This window comes from Pleurodeles waltl, chromosome 10 (assembly GCF_031143425.1).
Source record: "Pleurodeles waltl isolate 20211129_DDA chromosome 10, aPleWal1.hap1.20221129, whole genome shotgun sequence".
Taxonomy (NCBI): Eukaryota; Metazoa; Chordata; class Amphibia; order Caudata; family Salamandridae; genus Pleurodeles; species Pleurodeles waltl.
The window spans coordinates 466,760,255-466,775,390 of NC_090449.1; the positions used below are offsets into that span (position 1 = coordinate 466,760,255).

At 44.7% G+C, this 15,136-nt stretch overlaps 1 protein-coding gene across 1 annotated transcript in view; it reads left to right on the top strand.

Annotated features, from left to right (window-relative positions):
• Positions 1-15,136, top strand: part of LOC138261625 (SCO-spondin-like) — a 1,514,343-nt gene that overhangs the window by 184,407 nt on the left and 1,314,800 nt on the right. The window contains exons 20-21 of the mRNA XM_069210750.1: positions 179-273; positions 476-732. Of these exons, the coding sequence (XP_069066851.1) occupies positions 179-273; positions 476-732 (352 nt within the window). The remainder of the gene's footprint in view (positions 1-178; positions 274-475; positions 733-15,136) is intronic.

A 15,136-nucleotide genomic window follows, 5' to 3' on the forward strand; every position in this document is an offset into this window, starting at 1 on the left:
CCTTCCACTGCACGGAAACACTTTTCACCATGCTTTTAGTAATAGAGTTTTTCTGCGCTTATGTAACGTGTACAGATTTATCCCAGTTCTGACACTAAGGAGTTTATTTTGCCTACAACTATCACTGGACGAGTGGTTAAAATATAGTTCTTAATTTTTTAATTTCCTCTCTTTTTAGAATGGCCTTTGCATCCCTCCAGAGGAGTGCCCGTGTCACCACAACGGCAGGCTTTACCGCCCCAACGAGACCATCAAGAAAGACTGTAACACCTGGTAAGAGGGTGGGAGGGTGTGGCATAACATGTCTCTCTGAGACTGGGGTGGCTTTGAGGTGGCTGCGCATGAAGATCAACGTCTTGTGGCGTGTGGTCAGTGGACTCCTCTTATAATGATCAAATGTGTGCAACCTTTTGTGTGCAGCCTGCTCTGATTAACTCATGCTCCTTTTAACTCATGTGTGCATGTGTCTTTGCAGTGTGTGCAAGGACCGCCACTGGCAGTGCACTAGTCATCTTTGCGCCGGCACCTGCTTGGCCACTGGGGACCCTCATTACATCACTTTTGATGGGCGTGCATACACCTTTTTGGGGGATTGTGAGTACGTCTTGGTGAGGGAGAACGCAGGCCTCTTCACAGTGACGACAGAGAACGTGCCCTGTGGCACCAGCGGCATCACTTGCACCAAGTCAGTCATCGTGGTACTTGGGAACACTATTGTGCACCTGCTGAGAGGTGAGGAACAATAACCTGCCCACGAGTCTACTCGTGCCTCTATCTGACTGGCCATTCCTTTCAGTGTCTGTCTGTCTGGTTTTTGCCCTTTATCGAGGGCTTGTGCATGGTGAACAAAGTGTTCCTAATTTATGTTTTTAGTGATGGCTCCAGCAATTCAGGATCAGGCTCAGAGTCAGCAATGGACCATATTGATACAGTATGCATCATGCAAAATAATGTGGCCCCTCTCAGAAATATGATGAGGGGGCCCGGAGTCTTTCAAGTTTTGCAGATATTTATTGACAGTGGGCTGAATGGGCAACCTCTAAATTGTTGTGGGGAGAGGACAGGGGCCTGCGTTACACCCCTCTCACTTCCTCAATTTAAACATTGCTTAATTGTTAAAACCATAAGTGCATGGGCTCAAACTTTTTATTAGGAGCTGGCTGTTGGCTCTGACAATTGCCTGGGTTGCTGAATACCAGTATTGCCTACTTTCAATTACACCTAATTTTCCCTGTCTTCCACCACCCTACTCTCTTTTTCATCCTTGCAATCAGAGCTGACCTTTAGCATGAGCGAGTTGCGCCCAGGGTGCCAATATTCTGAGGGGTGCATGGACCTGTGTGTTTTAAGGTTATGCCAACAGCAGTGCCCTACTCATCTTGCTTCAGCCTTGTCCTTGCCTCTTCGTTTCTGTCTGATTTGCCATTTTAAAGGGGTTTTAATCCTTCATTATCATACAGCAAGTGATGTTTTAACACCCCTTTAGCCCCCTTCCTTGCCCTCCCTTCACTCTCGGATACCTGCTGAAACATATCAACAAAACATCATCTGTGTGAGGCCACTAAGCTATTAGTGATTTAGGTGAGCTGGGGGGTGGAGATGTTAGTGTTCAGGGGCCAGTCACTTCTAATCCAGGTACTAACCAATAACCAGAAAAGGGACCCCCTGCTGCTTCATTTAATTCATGACCATCAACAAGGGTGTCAAATTTCTTCTCTCCGCCCACTCCCAGGGCGCTATCTGAGCAAAGGCCGGCTCTGCTTGCAATGCCAGTTTACCAACCTTCTTCTGTTTTTCTATTCCTCTTTCTTTTGCCATTTTCTGCCTTTCTCTCTCTCTATTGGTCAAAGAATGATGAGGAAAAATGCTGCAACCCAAATATAAGAGCAGATCATACCACTTGCACCCTCCGACACAAAATTAAACACACAGCTCATTCCATCTTCCTGTAGCAGATATAGAAGACAGAGCCTGGAAATATGCATGGTAAGAACAGACCTCTCTTTGCCATCAGGGGGCATCAGGAAGCTACTGCACGTCTTCCAGAGATTGGTCCTAGTCAAAGTCTAAATTAAAATGTAAACAATATTTGCGGAGCAGCTAGTACAGCAGAAAACAGGGGAAGAGGACAGAAGAGCGCAAGCAGCGGTAAACACCCAGTGGCTTAACTAGAAGGGTCTTTTAGGAGGGGGACACAGGGGACCACAGTTACAACTGATGGTGCCACCTATAACTAGCAATTATGAAGTTTGTATGCACATGTGTTTTATATATATATATATTGAGGTTGAGGTTTAACTTCTGTAAAATTAGCATTGGTGCCAGAATGCACCCTAACCTCCAAGAAGAGGCCATAGTTTAGCACAAAATGTCTACCCAGCTGGAGTATTTTCTACTGCCTAATTAGTAAGTTCTACCCCATTTCGTAAATGTACTCTACAGCTGTGCAAAGGTCCACAAAGTAATATCACTTTGACCTTATGTGTCTGTAGTTTTGGCAATGTGATTGTTCCTTGAGCGTCTTCATGCAAAAATATGCAATAACATAAATCCTCATGTAGGGAAACCAATATGACTACAAAGATTGAATCTCCAATAAACGGGTACTTCCTCTTAACTATATGTAGTAAGTGCTTCTTTGTTTGGTGGAGACGTGCTCATGTTCCTCTGCATCAAGTAAGCATCTCCAACATTGGTGGGAAACACGCTCGGTGGGCCTCTGGTGTGCTGTCCATGGTTCTGGAAACAGGGAACAAATTGCATACTAAAAACATATATGTGGCTGGGCTTCTAGGTCATTTTACATACTTGTAGTGATTAAAAAGGAAAACAACGAGATCTGTTGTCAACAGGAGATGACAAGAAAGAACCCACTCATTACAGTCACTACATAATATATTGCACTTGAAAGAACAGCTATGCAAACACCTCCTTGAAGGATTTCAGATGGGTACTGCAGAGGGAGTCTCAATGCCCCTGGGTCCCTGCCGGCTTCCCGCCTCCAGCAACAGCTGGCATTGAGCCCGCATGCAGGGAGCAGCTAAAAATGCTGCTCCCTGCATGGAGGAGTAATCCTTTTATAAGTTTTCCTGCCCACTTGACAGTGGTCAGGAAAACAGATGAAAATTCCACTCCCAGCAAGTGGGAGCAGTTTTCTCACTCCCACGTGCTGCAAGCAGACTTACAGTTTGCTCTTGCTTGGTGGAAGCTGTCAATTTTTCCACCAAGTGAAAGTAAACTGCTATCTCTTGAGGGTTGACACCTCAGGAGATAGGGAGCTGGCCCTTGGGTGTGGCGGTCCACAGGGCCAATAGGAGCTCCAGGAGGAGAGGTGCATGGCCCCATTTCTTTGGTCTTCATGGTCAGCCTTGTGAAGCTGGTGGCCCCTGGGGCCCTCAAGATCCCCCTCCAGTTTGCTGTAAAAAGCCTCATGAGGTGGTGGTCTCCGGGGCTCTTTAGAGCCTGTGGAGGGGGATGGCTTTATGCAGACTACCTCCTATGTAATGTTAAAGCCACGGGGAAGTGATGGTTCCTGGGGGTCTTCTGAGCCCAAAGATGGGGGCCTGAGCCCCCTCCTATTTTTCACTAAAGCCGTGGGAGGTAGTGGTCCCCGGGGCACTCTAAAGTGCATGGGGGGAGCAGCGTGCACCCCTCAGATAAATTACATACCCACATGCCCCAGGACCTGCCCCACCCATGGGCTGAATGAAAAACAAGCAAGTGCATGATTGTTTTCCCAAGTTTACTGCGGATTTGCGGATCCTCCACAATTTTGCTGCAAAATTCTAAAAAATGTTTTTGGGTACCCCGGAGAGTTCAAGAAGGACCCCAGCACCAGGACTAGGGGTCATGGTATTTCTACCCTGCCCCCTGTTCTTTATTTTTAAATTTTTGGGGGGGATCCGGTTGAGTACAAGTTCCAAAATGGCTGCCAACACTTCCTGTTCGAAGTGTTGGCACAAATCATATATCCGCAGAGGAACTGTTGGGTCCGCAAAGAATCTGCATCCCTAGATATCTATATTTCTTTTTCCTTTATCTCAAAAACTACTTAGTGGATTTGCACCAAATCACACTAAGGGTGCTTTCTGACCCAAAAGCTACCTTTCTGCCAATTTTGGGGTAATTCTGTCCATCGGTTCGGGTAGGGAGCAGATGGCCCATAGAGGGCACAAGGGCATCAACACGCCAACACAAGCAGACACAGAAGAAGCTGCTCCTCTATGCAGCTTTGTAAAGCTGGAAAACAAATTTACGAAGTGACAAGTATGTACTTTTGTTTTTTTTCATTCCAGGGGCCAGTGCTGCTGACAGTGCAAAGTGTGCTAGTCAGAAGCACATGCAAGGGGCTACAGCAGAGTGCCATGGGCTGGGTAGTGTGAAGGGATTTAATTCATTTCGGCCCCTTTAACACATTTGCAATCCATACACATGCTGTGCATGCCCTGTGCAGCGCAAGTGTGTTAAATGTGGAAGCCTGCTCGGATTTTGACAAATTTCTATCACTGCCACCCCAAGCCCTTTTAAGAAGATAGGATTGCTAATTCGTCCCTTTATGATAAATTATTACACATTGGGACTCATTTTAGGCCAATTAATCTTTTGACCCTGTTGAGAGACACCTTAGGACGAGATAGCTAATCAACATGTCAATTAATACGTTAATAATGTCATCAATATTTATCACAACAATGCATTTCACTTTAGTTAGAGTCATTAATCAAGTTCAAGACACCACCATGACCTTGCAGTCATGAATAACCACACCAGTTTATTATGAATTTTAGTGATTTTATTCCCTATTTGGTTACAATACTACTAGCAAATTTATTAGTCTCAAAACCAAGAAACACAATAGCATAGTCACAATATGGCAACTCTGGTAAGATCAAAGCAAGAACCACAAACATTAGAATATAACACGGCACAAACATAGACTGTCATTAGCAGAGCACATCAGCACATTGTTCAACAAAACATTAATTCGGTCATTTGTCTATTTGCGTCAGTCTAGTGAACCCCTCTCAACTAACCTCAAATTAGCATTGGCATGTTGGACTTCATGCAAAACAATTTAGTAACACCAATTTGGAAAACATCCAGCTATGATCTCTGTCAAAAGAAAAGCAGTTGGCACCTAGAAAGGAAAAGCAAACAGACAATCACAATTTCATTGTCATATAGTTACTCTTCAAGTTTGGGTCAGCATTCAGGCTCTGTCTTCGTCTTCAGGACATCGGTTGATTTGCCATCAAAAGGGATTCAGCTCACGGGAAGGGGGAACTTCCCTCATAAGGAGGAAAAGTGTAAATGGCCACTCTAAGGACAAGGATGGTTCTAGTTCTAAGTAAGATCAGCAAAGTCACTAGGCAAAGTGACAAAGTCTCTGGATCATATCAAATCACATCAGCATCTCCCTAACTAACTAACTAATTTCCGTGTGTCAAGGGGTTTTATCCCTTTTTCATTGTACATTCCCCTAAACCCTAATTGGACAAGGGGTTGCACCCCACTATCTTTAACCAATGAAAATCACATTAAGTCATCAAATTTGTTACCCCAAACAGTTCCTACGTATTTTATTGGTGCTTATAATTGACGTCTTTAGTGGGTGGTATGTCCGGTATGATTTCATCGTCTTGTGGTCCTTTACACATCTTCGGTCAGTGGCTCCATTGTCCGTACCGGTTTTGGCGACCTTGTTAATCTACACTGTTGCATTTAGCTGAAAAAATGTTACTATAGGCAGGGTGAATTTCATGAGAACGGATCTACTACATTTACATTAAGCTTCTAGCTTTTGGAAAAAAACAAGAGTTCATGTCCTTTAGCAAGTCAGCACACTGCACGTTAGAAAAATACATTTAATATGAGAGTCAGGCAGCTAGGCCTCGACTCATGCTAACTAAGGCCTACTGATTTATTAACAAGAATCTAATACATTTAGCCTTTCAACGTTAATGTAAAATCTAAATTTATTAAACATTTCACCATTTTCATCAGTTTCATTAATCCCCGCATACATTGGCGGCCACTCCCGTGGTCACATTTCAAGTGCACGTTTTTAGCAAAACATGTTAATACAGTTTCCATGCAGCATCATTTTATATAAGTTCATAAACATTTCATGTTAAAATTGATTATATAAGCTACGCTCTCTCAGTCCCTCCTCTGATTACCCTAGTCATCACACAAACCTTTCCCTTTCAACCTTTCACTTAAAATTTTTCACTTTGCGCATAATGCGCATTTCAGCATCTTGCCCTTTATGTGAGCTTTCCCACATTTCATTGAACATTTTCTCCCTTTCATTTTCTTCATTTCTTTTGCTTCGTTTTGTCAAATTTCTCCTAATTCTTTCATTAATTTTGCATGCTCCCCATAAATCCAATAAACAAATCAGGACAATCAATAGACCCCCTAATATTTTTGCAAGTACCCCATTCCAAATATTGATAAACCAACTCCCTACTCTGGCAATTCCCTTTCCAACTTTCTCCCAAACTCCAGGTTCCTTCAGCTCCTTCAAATCTGCACTATCTCTTGTTAGGTTAGTAAGCATACCTCTAATCTTTTTACTGTTGTCAGGAATGAATGAGCAACAATGATGTTGGTTAAGCATCTTACAGACTCCACCGCTCTTTGCTAAAAGAATGTCTAAAGCAAGCCGATTTTGAAGAGTCATAGCTCTTTCCGCAGCAAGTTCAGTATCCATCAGAAGTATAGCCCCTGTAAAATTTGTCAGCATGTTATCCACAATAGTAGACAACCTCCGAATCTTTATGGAGTTTAAGATAACTCCTACTGAAGGAATTATGGCTCAAAATATGTCACCAACTACAGCAGTCGCTGTCTCTCTCTTTTGTCTAACATGTTGTAATTCAGACATTTTAGGTATTTGTTTTAAGTCATCAATCTGGTAAATCTTTGGGAAAACTATTCCCAAATAACATGTCCCATACCATCCCTTAGGGAGATGGTAGTAAGCATTAAGTCCACATATATAATAGATCCCAGGGATCGCTGGATCCTGTCCATTTAACATGAATGTCCATTTACTCTGAAACAAAAACACATGCCTGCATTCACTCGTTCCCACAAATAAAGTGTCATGATCAGATTTCGGCCTATATATACAAAGCCTTCCTACATGTAATGCATCTATAGCTAATTTGCTTGCGTCTTTATTACGGTGTAAGCATAATCATTTGCATATGTGCGTTTTTCTAGACCTTTCTCTAGCCTTTCTTTCAGTGCTTTGCACCTATCATCAGTGGGATCTAAGAAGCTTTTCTCCACAGGTGTTAGTAGACATGTCATATTATTGCGGTGCGCATAAGCCGTGCCAAAGGTTAGTGTCGGCTCAAAGAAACCTCTAACTAATTTTATGCTGTGCTCTTTAGCTAGTTTGTTAAAAAACTCAATCACAGGTACAAAAGAAAACACTACGTCTAGATTTGAATAAAAATATTGCACATGTTCCTGGTCATAGAATCTTGTTAGCAGCAAACTACAGCTTATCCCGTACGTTAGTGGCAGGCTGTGGTAAGTGGCCCCTTCTTGTACTGATGAAGGAATCTTTGTGGACACTTAACAGTTTCTTGCATCCATTGTATCAACATACTCATTCAGTAAGCAATAGAAGACATTAGTAGAAAGTTCCCCTTTTGAATTAGTTCCCTCATGCAAGTATTTTGTATCCTGCTCAAACTTTTCCCACAGTGTTAGTGTAGCAGTCTCAGGTTTTGAAGCATTGTTAGTGGCCTTTTTATCCAACCAAGGCATTCCCACAATCACACCTATAATTATTATTGCACATACAATACCTAAGATAGCACTTAACCAACCACACACTTTACCCTTTTTACTACTACCTCTAGTGTAAGCCATGATCTGTAAAGAATCAGATAGCAGAAGATATAAGACAAACAATCAACTTGAGTACGATTTAAAAGCTCTCTCTTTTTTTTTTCTCTAGAATAAAGTCTCTCCTTTTCTTTGCATGTTTTTACAGCGTTTCACTCACCCCAGGGCCCTTTTGTCAAATCAGGTTTAGCAGCTTGTCATAATCGGTTATAAAGGTCAATTCAGGTTATAAATGTCACATCCGGTAATTTTCAGTCTCTTTTCTCAGGTTTTCAGCTTTCAATATTAAAATTTCAATTTTAACACAGACTCTTTCTCTAGTTGATTTCAGGTGCCATAATATTGTCCTGGTACCTCTCGATCAAAAGAGAATGCTAAGAATTCTTGTTGCCATTCAGATGTTGTTGCATATGACCATTCAGGACCTGCGTACCTTCTGCTCGTGACTCTTTTTCTTTTCAGTCTGCGTTTTCTTTGTAACTCTCCTTCACTAAGATCCTCTTTCCTAGTTGTGTCAACTTCTTCCTCTATTGTATCACCTGGGATCACTTTCCCCCTTGCAGCTGGTTTCTTAGGCCAGTTATTACCTTTATGCGGTTTTTTTCTGCCTGGCCTTTCAGGACATTGAACAGCACCCTCCTCTTGTGCTATGGTGTTTTCTCTTGACGGACCTGCAAGTGGCTCAGGAGGAGTCAATGTGCTTTGACCTCCCTCTGCTCCTTTCCCCTCGTCTTCAGGGTGTGTAACGGGTTCAAGTTCTAACCTGTATCCGTCTACTCCTGGGAGAACCTCTCCTTGACTTAGTTCTTCTGCTGCCTCTACTGAGATAGGCTCATTGTCACCTCTCTAAAACTCGTTTACTGTTTGAGGGACTAAGCCGTCCTCAGTGGGCTCTCCTTCAGTCTCAGTTCCCTTTTGGATATTCTCTGGCCCTGAGACTTCCTTCTCTGGAGTTCCTCAGTCGGAAGCTTCAAGTTCCTCATCAGTCGGACATGTCACCTTCTTTGTGTGACTGGCATGCATCCAGTTTGGAACCCCTGCACATTTCACAGCAGTAGTTGTCGTCAGTATTACTTGATATGGCCCCTTCCAACGTGGCTCCAAACAAGATTTTCTCACGTGCTTCTTGACAACCACCCAGTCACCGGCTTGCAGGGTGTGACCTGAATCACTGATTGGTGGCAATGTGTTAGCCTCCACCTGGTGGGAAAAAGAGCGGACCACATCAGCCAGACCCTTGCAATAGTCCAACACCATATCATCCGTGATATTCACAAGAGCATTTGCAGGTACTGCGGGCAACCTCATAGCTCTGCTCATCAATATTTCATGGGGGGATAGTCCTGTCTTCTTATCAGGTGTGTTTCTCATTGACATCAGTACTAAGGGTAATGCATCTGGCCATTTCATATTGGTAGCCGCACACATTTTTGCCATTCTCGACTTCCAGGTACCATTCATCTGTTCCACTAGTCCTGATGCTTCAGGGCGGTAGCTACAATGCAGCTTCTGCTCAATGTTCAGTGCAGCACACAAGAGCTTAATCACCTCATTGTCGAAGTGTCTGCCCCTATCTGATTCTAAAGAGACCGGAAATCCGAACCGTGGTATTAACTCTCTAAGCAACAGCTTTGCTACTGTGAGACTGTCATTTCTACGTGTAGGGTATGCTTCAATCCAGTGACGCACACAATCACCAACACGTACATCAAGCCTCCACACACAGGCATTTCAATGAAATCCATCTGCATCTTGCTAAACGGACCTCCAGCTCTCCCTATGTGGCTCAAAGTCACCACAGTCCCTTTTCCTGCATTCATCTGTTGACAGATGATGCACCTGTGACAGGTAACCTCTGCGGCTTGTCTGAATTTCGGATTAAACCAATCAATTTTGAATAATCTGATCATTGCATCTCTCCCAAGGTGAGCCTGGCCATGGTAAAGCCTTGCAAACTGTGACAAAAGACTGTTTGGCAAAACCAACTTCCCCTCCTCTGAGACCCACAAGTCATCAGGCCTCTGTACACATTGCATTCTCTGCCAGGAGCGATTTTCCTCTCTGCTAGCACAGCCCTGCAGTGATTTGAGCTCATCTAATGTATCCACCACTCTTAATGCAAAGTGCAAGGATGTTTCATTTTCAGTTTCAGGTAGTAGTTCCCACTGTTCCTTGAACGATATACAGTTCAATGCGCAAAACCTTGCGACTTGGCCTGCATAGCCATTTCCCATGGACACAAAGTCTTGTGACTTGACATGAGCATTGCATTTCACCACGGCAATTTCAAGAGGTAACAGAATCGCATGCAGCAAATCCTTGATCTGTTGGCCATTTTTCACTGGTGAGCCTGAAGAGGTCATGAAACCCCTCTGTGACCATAATTGGCCAAAATCATGTACAATTCCAAATCCATATCTGCTGTCAGTATAGATAGTGACTTTCAGGTTTGCACCTGCGTAGCATGCTTTGGTAAGGGCAAATAATTCAGCCACTTGTGCGGAATACACTCTTTCGAGCCAGGAAGCTTCTAGGATACCGATGATTGTACACACGGCATAGCCAGCTCTCAGTATTCCAACTTAGTCTCTCAAACATGATCCATCAACAAACTTAATGTAGTCATTTTCTTCCAGCTGTGTATCCTTAATGTCAGTTCTGGGTTTGGTGCATAGTTCTGTTACCTCAAGACAATCATGCTCCACTTCCTCTGTATTGCTAATCTCAGCATTTTCAATAGGAAGTAGAGTTGCCGGGTTCAATATTGTACACCTCTTGAGAGAGACATTAGGAGACCTCAATATAATGGTCTCATATCTTGTTAGCCTAGCATTTGTCATGTGCTGAGTCTTAGTTCGGGTCAACAGAATTTCAACTGAATGTGGAACAATTACTGTCAAGGGATGTCCCATCACTATGCCTTCACACTGTGTGAGGCTCTGACCAACTGCTGCAACTGCGCGCAAACAACCTGGTAAGGCTGCTGCGACTGGTTCCAAAGTAGCTGAAAAATATGCTACAGGGCGGTTTGCACCTCCATGGACCTGTGTTAAGACAGACAAAGAACAAGCATAACTTTCATGACAAAACATTAGAAAAGGCTTTGTGTATTCAGGCATACCCAAAGCTGGCGCCCTGCACATGCCCTCTCTCAATTCCATGAATGCCTCAAGCTCTTCCTCGGACAAAATAATGGTGCTCGGGTCATCCTTAACTTCCTTGCCTGTCAGTTTTATCAATGGTTTAGAGATAATCGAAAAGTTGGGAATCCACTGGCAACAGTAGCCCACCATTCCCAAAAACATCCTGACATCTCTCTTTGTTGTCGGTGGATTCATCTGCAGTATGCCTGTCACCCTTTCTTTTGATATTCTCCTGGACCCTTTCTCAATCAAGTGACCTAAATACTTCACCTCTCTGACAGTATTGCAGCTTCTTTGGAGACACTTTGGGGGTCATTCTGACCCTGGCGGCCGGTGGCCGCCAGGGCCACCGACCACGGGAGCACCGCCAACAGGCTGGCGGTGCTCCCACGAGCATTCTGACCGCGGCGGTTCAGCCGCGGTCAGAAGCGGCAAGTCGGCGGGCTCCCGCCGACTTACCGCTGCTCGGGGGAATCCTTCATGGCGGCGGAGCGCGCTCCGCCGCCATGAGGATTCTGACAGCCCCTACCGCCATCCTGTTCATGGCTGGAAACCCACCATGAACAGGATGGCGGTAGGGGGTGCCGCGGGGCCCCTGGAGGCCCCTGCCGTGCCCATGCCAATGGCATGGGCACGGCAGGGGCCCCCGTAAGAGGGCCCGCAAAGTATTTCAGTGTCTGCTTTGCAGACACTGAAATACGCGACGGGTGCAACTGCACCCGTTGCACCCCTGCAACTACGCCGGCTCAATTCTGAGCCGGCGTCCTCGTTGCAGGGGCATTTCCTCTGGGCCGGCGGGCGCTCTTTTGGAGAGCGCCCGCCGGCCCAGAGGAAATGTCTGAATGGCCGCCGCGGTCTTTTGACCGCGGTGCGGTCATTCAGCGGCGGTACTATGGCGGACGGCCTCCGCCGTCCGCCATAGTCAGAATCACCCCCTTTATGTCTGTTCTTTCCCAAATGGTTCAGTAAGGCAATTGTGTCATACCTACAGTCATCTTTTGTTCTGGATGCAATCAGCAAGTTATCAATGTACTGCACTAGAGTCGAACTGAAAGGCAGTTCTAACGACTCTAAGTCCTTCTTCAATATTTGATTGAAGATGGACAGTGACTCAGAAAACCCTTGAGGAATTCTGCACCAACTGTACACCTTATCCAGGAATTTGAAACTGAAGAGAAATTGGCTGTCCTCATGAAGAGGCACCGAAAAGAACGCTTGTGACAGGTCCACAACCGTGAACCATTCTGCATCACACGGATCCTGAAACATGATTACCGTTGGATTTGGCACTATGGGGCAGCATTTTACCACAATATCATTTATTTTCCTCAAATTCTGCACAATTCGAACCTTCCCACAAGGCTTTTTTGAGACCGATTATTGGTGAATTACATGGGCTGCTTAAAACCTCCTTCAGAACACCTTGTTTTACAAAGTCTGCAATTATCTGTGATACCTGGATGAGGACATCTTGTGCCATGTGGTACTGCGGCACCTGAGGAAACACTGCATTCGGCTTAACCTGTACCTTAACCGGTTCTACTCCTTTTATCAGTCCCACTTCCTTTCCTGTCAGGTCCCACACTTTCTCTGTCACTGTTCCCTGCAACTCAGCTGATAAGTCTGACACTGTAAGCATCAGGAATAAGGTTATCAAAGGGTATTCCTCATTTATGGACTCTGTCTCTAATTCTGAAAACTGCCCATCATCCCCCTCATCATCACTGTTTGTCTGCACCTCAATCCCTTCATTAGAACAGGTAATCGAACATTTTGTTTTGCACAGTAAATCTCTTCCCAGTAGGGACACAGGACTAGAATCGCAGACTACAAACTTATGCAGTCCTTGAAAGTTTCCAATCTCAACTTGAACTGGGTCTGTAATTGGGTTTGTCAAATACTGATTTACTACTCCTACCACTCTTATGGTACGCCCTGAAAGTGGCAATTTCGGGACCTCTGCACTTCTGACTGTAGAGCGTGTAGCTTCTGTATGGACTAGGAATGAAACCTTGTGACCCATCACCTTACCCTCTACATTGGGTCCCCTCTGATCTACTTCTAGGGACGCTGCAAGCCTGCACTCCTCACTGTCAGAACTATCATCCAACCATTCACCATTAAATCCATCCTCACCAAGCAATGGGAATTGCTGCACTGTATTATTTTGACTCATCATTTGGCCTGTGACCTGCTGAGGAAGCATCACCTGTTGCTGTCCCATTGGAGCTAATGGTAGTTGCATTTGCTGCCTAGGTACCATGGGAACCTGCTGTTGTACCTGCTGCATTTGTGCTGGTTGAACACGCTGCATTTGTATTTGCTGCATGGGCTGTAACCCCTGCATCTGAACCATGTTATTCTGGAAGTTCTGATTTTGACCTCTCAATTTTGGACCCCTCATATTCTGAAATGTACCGACATCAGTGCCTTGTTGAACGGCACCATCATGCACCACATTTGGGCATTCCCGCTTGCAATGCCCCACGCCCCCGCACACGTGACATGGTGACATCTTTTTCATCCCCTGTGCATCATTTTGAGCCACCACAGTATTCAAATCTGGACTGCGATTCACAAAACCCCGACCAGGGCCTCTTGGCTGTGCCTGAAACATACCATTCCCTTGCGGTTGGTGCTGTATCATCTGCTGGATTCCATTTCCCTGCATACCTGCCTGCGCTGCCTTAATCTGCATCACCATCACTTTCTCATTCAACTTTCTTTGCTTCAGCTCAATCTCGTCACTACAGTATTTTGCATACTGCAACACCTCATCAATCGGCTTTGCCTGCCAACAGATCAAATGATTCTTAATCATCTGGCTGACCTTTGGTCTCAGTCCTTCAACAAATCTAAACACAAGGTGGTTCATGTCTTTCGGCTCAATAGTCTCAGTGCCACTGTAATGCTTGAACGCTTTCAACAATCTCTCATAGTAAGCATGAATTGACTCTTTGACCTCCTGTGAGGTCCGGTCAATTTTCTGCCAATCAGTCACCTTCGGCGACACTTTCTGCTTCAAAAACTCAATCACTTTATGATAGTATTTCATCACCTCCTCAGATGGTGCTCCAGTCACCTTATCCCTTGCTGGTTCCTGCGTCGGCCAGTCCACACCTCTCTTGCACTCAAACCATAAGTCAGGTGGAACAATGATCTTAAACAGGGTATTCAAGTCTTCCCAGAAACACTTTGCAAGTTTCACAAACCTATCCGTCTGCTGGTACCACTCTATCGGCTTCTCCCTCAACCTGGGTTAGTCATTTGTAAATGACAGAATGTCTCCCTTAGACCACGGTACATGGACTAGAACCCCCTACAGCTGTTTCTCTCATTGGTAACATCTTTACTGTTCCCGTATCCGGTGAAACGTTAGCTTGATTTGATTCTGGACTGTCACTTTTCTCCTTATCTCTTTTCTTTGCCCATCTGCCTTCCCACTTTTCTAGTGCACCCCAGATCTGCGCACTGTGCAGTAGCTCTTTAAGATGCGCTTTCATTCCGGTAGATCTCATGTGCTCAAAATCTTAAGAATCAAAGTCTAATCTGTAGATTCTTTTCAAATGTTTAGTATTCTCAGTGTCTATATTGTATTTATCTGCCAGGTTCGCCAACCTCTGATGCACCTTGCCCACTTCTTTAGTGATTTTGGGGCACAGATATCTAAATTCTGCTTCTGTGTATGGCTCTAATTGGTTTACACCCATTGTTCCTTCCACTAGTTCTGCAGCTTCTACTCCCAGTCTCACAAAATGTAAGTATTCTTCCCTTTCTGGCTTTTCTGCAGTTACCGCAGTATTTTGTGAAGCATAGGTCTTTTCTAACCACTCATTCAATTGTTGCACAGAAAAACCTCGCAGTGAAATATTCCCTGCATGCATCATTGGCGACTGTGAGGTATTTGTGCTTATTGTCTGTGGGGTCAGCACACCTAACCCTGCTTGCCTCATTGCCTCCAAAGGTGCTTCGATCGGACTAAGGTCTATCAAGGACCTGTGTCCTTCAGCTGATGGCTTTCTTGGTGCCATTAATTGGGGAGTTCCTATGGACCCTCCTCTTATTGCCTCTTGGGTCATCACTCCCTGATCACACACACCGGCTTACACTGCGCATACAATGGTACC